Source organism: Engraulis encrasicolus, chromosome 8 (assembly GCF_034702125.1).
Source record: "Engraulis encrasicolus isolate BLACKSEA-1 chromosome 8, IST_EnEncr_1.0, whole genome shotgun sequence".
NCBI classification, from domain to species: domain Eukaryota; kingdom Metazoa; phylum Chordata; class Actinopteri; order Clupeiformes; family Engraulidae; genus Engraulis; species Engraulis encrasicolus.
In genome coordinates, this window is record NC_085864.1 from 53,364,252 (window position 1) to 53,369,251 (window position 5,000).

Sequence of the window (5,000 nt, forward strand, 5' to 3'; positions counted from 1 at the left end):
GAGTGTGGACTCTTATTTTGATACCAGAAGTGGAATCTTATCTTGGCCAATCCTTGTTGAGAAATATGTGAATCTATACCCTGAGTGCGTTCCAATATGCAACCTTGCGTCCTCCACTTGTGCTTGTGGCCTCGTACCAGGAAGTAATACGTCATGATGACATCACTGACAACAGCATTATATTTCAATATCTCACAAAAGCTCAATTGTAAAGTCATTTTCTCATTTGCAAACTGGATGGTGAATGAAGACTAGTCCCCCAAAAATAGTTTTGGCTAGGCTGACAGCTGGGAAACTTATTGTTTTCTCCACGGAGGCCGGGCCAGGAGCAGGGGTGAGGCCACAAGCACAAGTGGAGGAGGGGAGTGTGCATATTGGAATGCACCCCTTGTTGAGAAATATGTGAATTTATACTCTCATTTTGACACTGGTGAATATACACTCTTATTTTGACACAGGAAGTGGCCTCTCACCTTGGCGTTCCAGTCCTTGTTGAGAAATACGTGAATATATACTCAGGTGAATATGCACTCTTATTTTGACACAGGAAGTGGCCTCTCACCTTGGCGTTCCAGTCCTTGTTGAGATAGTAGATGCAGGTGATGCAGCGGCCGTCGCCATGGGGATTGTCCACGTGCCGCACGTAGCCCGTCCCCTTCCCAGGGTAGCACGCCACCATGGCCTACACACACACACACACACACACACACACACACACACACACACACACACACACACACACACACACACACACAGGAGGAGGAAAGAACCGTTAGTGAGGTATGTAACCCGTCCCCTTCCCAGGGTAGCATGCCACCATGGCCTAAACACACACACACACACACGCACGCACGCACGCACACGCACACGCACACGCACACACACACACACACACACACACACACACACACACACACACACACACACACACACACACACACACACACACAGGAGGACAGAAGGAAAGAAACGTTAGGGTCTGACCATTATAATGTCGTATGACAAGCGAGATGCGTATGACAAACAGTCAAGAGCTGAATCCTCTGTGTGGCACCCCTGTCATGTTAACGGCATGTCTGTATGTGGGGCACCCAGGGTGGAGTTGGACTGTAGATCACAAGGTTGCATGTTCAACCCCCATCCTTACTACTCCCTTCCTCTATCACGGCTTAAGCGCCCCTTGAGCAAGGCACCTAACCTCACTCTGCTCCAGGGACTGTAACCAATATCCTGTAATATCTGTACACATGAATGGCTTTGGACAAAAGCATCAGCTAAGTGTAATGTATTGTAATGTCTGTATACAGTATTTGTCACAGCACTGTATCTGACTTTTTGAAAATAGTTTAGTGAAGTGAAGCACCTCAAACATCCAGTTGCAAACCTTGGGCATGTGCAGGGCGATAAATTAACTTTTTTCCATCACAAGCCAATTTGACCTGTATGTAGATGTTAAATCTCACTAGCCACACATAGTATACTCTCTACCTGCCAAAGTGGCTCGTAGGTTTTCTTTTCTACCAGCCAAACTGAGTTTTCAACCTCCATCATCAGGCCGATTGGTTGGTGTCAATTTAAAGCCCCTGTAATGTTTAACTGCTCAGCACATGGTCTACTGTAGTGAAAAAGAATAAAGTCTGCAACACTGCTTGTCTTCTGTGATTATTTAATTATTTAAAGATGACTTTGTCTGATGGAGACCTGAAGGTCGAAAAGTTGCGCTCTATTAAATAATCACAGAAGACAAGCAGTGTTGTGGACTTCATACTTTTTCACTTGGATTATTGCTTTTATTTTCTTGCACCTGGCCCATCGGGTGGGATGTGCACACATCTACTCCTCCGAAATAGTGTAGTGAAAGCCCACCTGCGGGAAACTCCAACTCCCATTGTCATTGTGACACAGCACTCCCCAGCACAAAAGTGCACGCTGCACACAATGAAATTGCATTTATGGCTCTCCCGTGCTAGGGGGCAGCCCCCCAATGGCGCCCCCTAGGGAGCAGTGCAGCTCCCAGTCTTGGAGGAGGATGGGGGAGAGCACTGGTTAATTACCGCCCCCCACCAACCTGGCGGCGGGTCGGGTCAAAACTGGCAGGAGTCGAATTGGCAACCTTTGAGCTACAAGTCTGAGGCCCTAACTGCTTGTACACATGAGCGCCCGGTGTAATGTCAAGCTGTTCAGCAATGCAGTAATGGAGTGTGCTCACAGATTTTGGCTGGCCAAAATCAATATTTATGGATGTCATGGTAAACTTCAGGGGCGAGGAAGTCAGATCAGTTTAAAGGTTAAGGGAAAAAGGTTAAGGGTGTGTGTTGGGTGCGGACGGTGTGTGTGTGTCAGTGAGTGTGTGTGTGTGTGTGTGTGTGTGTGTGTGTGTGTGTGTGTGTGTGTGTGTGTGTGTCCGGGTGGATGAAGGTTAGCGAATCGGTAAGGTAAGGAGGGGACTGTATAATTTATGTCAGACTGGTATAAGCTGTAGAGGGAAAGGACATACTGTTACTGGACAAAAAAGGTTGTGTGTGTGTGTGTGTGTGTGTGTGTGTGTGTGTGTGTGTGTGTGTGTGTGTGTGTGTGTGTGTGTGTGTGTGTGTGTGTGTGCGCGTGTGTGTGTGTGCCTGTGTATGCTCGCGTCTGTGTGTGTACAGGGCAAAAGGTGACAGCACTTTAAGTAAAGGTCGCAGGGTGGGATGCATAAGTTTATGTGGAGGGCAGGACCATATCATTAAGTTAATGTAATGCCCCCTGTATGAACAATCTGTACAAAGTGTGTGCCCCCTCACTGGTCATACGTGTCTGGTGCCTATTGATCATTTTAGCCAAACATTATATACACAAATCTAAATTTCAAAACATAAAACCAACCTTTATTGAATTCTCCATTTACATAGATCATTATATAGCGTCCATTTCTAAATCTATCAACAAGAAAGCTGTGAAAACATATAACTTATTTGTGCTGTACAATACTTTCATGTAATTTTATTGATTTTCATGTTTCTGTTCTTTCCTTTATGCACTTTTTATTTTACGAGACAATCCCTGGCAGACTGTTTCGACTTCTGTGATGTTTTTCTACAATAATAAAAAAAAAAGTGTCTGGTGCCATTGGCCTTCATCTACATGAAATGGTGTCATTCCAGCACGCCACTTTTCACTGCCTTAAGGGCCGTACACACACGTCGCTGCTAGTTACTCGCTCAGCGAATGAACTCAATAGAATGTCAATGTGTTCCAGCGAGACAAGCAGGCGAGTAGGCGAGTACTGTACAAGCGATGCGATGTGGGCGGATCCCGAGTTGAAAATATTTTATCTTCGAGCAAGGCGAGTAAGCGAGTAACCAATTGGAATGCAGAGTTCGGTACTTCTCGCCTGTTCATTGGCAGTTAAAGCCGCGGGAACTTTCAGCGAACGTTCCATGAAAGAGCGACGAGTAGGCGAGCAAGCGAGAAGCTACTGTAGTAAATAGCAGCGATGTGTGTGTACGGCCCTTTAGGGAGGGCAAGACTTCTTAGACCATAGAAACAAACTCAAATGGAAAAACACATCAACACACACACACAACCATACAAACACACACTATTTGTGCAAAACTTTTTTTTTATTTTATAACTTGTGCAATACTGTTTGTAATTCTTTTTAATTAACTTTTTAATCTAACCTGTTAAAGGTACAAAAAATGGAAATTAGTCCTACGGCTAAAATCTTAATATATCTATTATCTATAATATATGCTGTCCTGTTAAATAAATAAACTTTCAAACTTTCAAACACACATGACCATACAAACATAAATGCCAAAACACATCAACACAATTTCACACAACCATACAAACAAACAAACAAAAAAAGCGTGTGTGTGTGTGTGTGTGTGTGTGTGTGTGTGTGTGTGTGTGTGCGTGCGTGCGAGCGAGCAAGCGTGTGTGTGTGTGTGTGTGTGTGCTGCAGATGCCCCCATCGCCTGCTGTAACCTGAGATGTGGGGCACACTCTGTTCCCTGACCGTCACGCAACCAGCAACACACACACACACACACACACACACACACACACACACACACACACACACACACACACACTCACACGCACACACGCACACACACACACACACAGAGTAATAAATCACGCTGGCCTAGTCACTTACAAACATATCCATAGTTATGTGTAAATACACACCGAGGACACACACGCACGCATGCACACAAACAAACACTGAGGTACGTGGTGACCTATAATAGTAGTTGTAGAATGTGTGTGTGTGTGTGTGTGTGTGTGTGTGTGTGTGTGTGTGTGTGTGTGTGTGTGTGTGTGTGTGTGTGTGTGTGTGTGTGTGTGTGTGTGTGTGTGTGTGTGTGTGTGTGTGTGTGTGTGTGTGTGTGTGTGTTCTAAAAGGGTGCGCTGGCCCTTTAAGCGGTGCCCGGGCACAGCCAGGCAGGCATTCCACAAATTGCTGCGTAATTCCTGTACAGGGTTACCCATCAGCCAATCAGCACCCAGGTTTACCCATCAGCCAATCAGCAGCCAGGGTTCCTCTGTACAGCATAGCCCCGCCCACTTATAATGTGTTTGCGATAAAGAGTTAACTCCACGAGTGCCAGTTGTGGAATAGGGATGTAAATAAAATCGAAATGTATCGATGTATCGGAAGTATCAGCCGGCGATTTAATCGAATCGCATCGTATCGTGGAGCATTCTTAAGAATCGAAAAGAATCGAATCGCAGGCCCCTGTGCAATGCCCTAGCTTCATAACACAATAGTAGGAGAAAAATAATTGGAAAAAATCGGATCGAACCGAATCGCATCGAACCGAATCGCATCGTATCGTGGGGAATTCTTAAGTATCGAAAAAAAATCGAATCCCTGATTTAAGAAATCGATACCGTATCGTATCGTCATGAAGGCTGTGATTTACACCCCTATTGTGGAATACCACACTTGTTTAACACCTACATCACACTATAGAGGAGAGAGAGAGGGGGGGGGGGCAGTATGTGTGTGA

At 45.4% G+C, this 5,000-nt stretch overlaps 1 protein-coding gene across 1 annotated transcript in view; it reads right to left on the minus strand.

Moving 5' to 3' along the window:
* egln2 (egl-9 family hypoxia-inducible factor 2) overlaps positions 1–5,000 on the minus strand; it is a 28,893-nt gene that overhangs the window by 8,906 nt on the left and 14,987 nt on the right. The window contains exon 3 of the mRNA XM_063205873.1: positions 563–682. Within this exon, the coding sequence (XP_063061943.1) occupies positions 563–682 (120 nt within the window). The remainder of the gene's footprint in view (positions 1–562; positions 683–5,000) is intronic.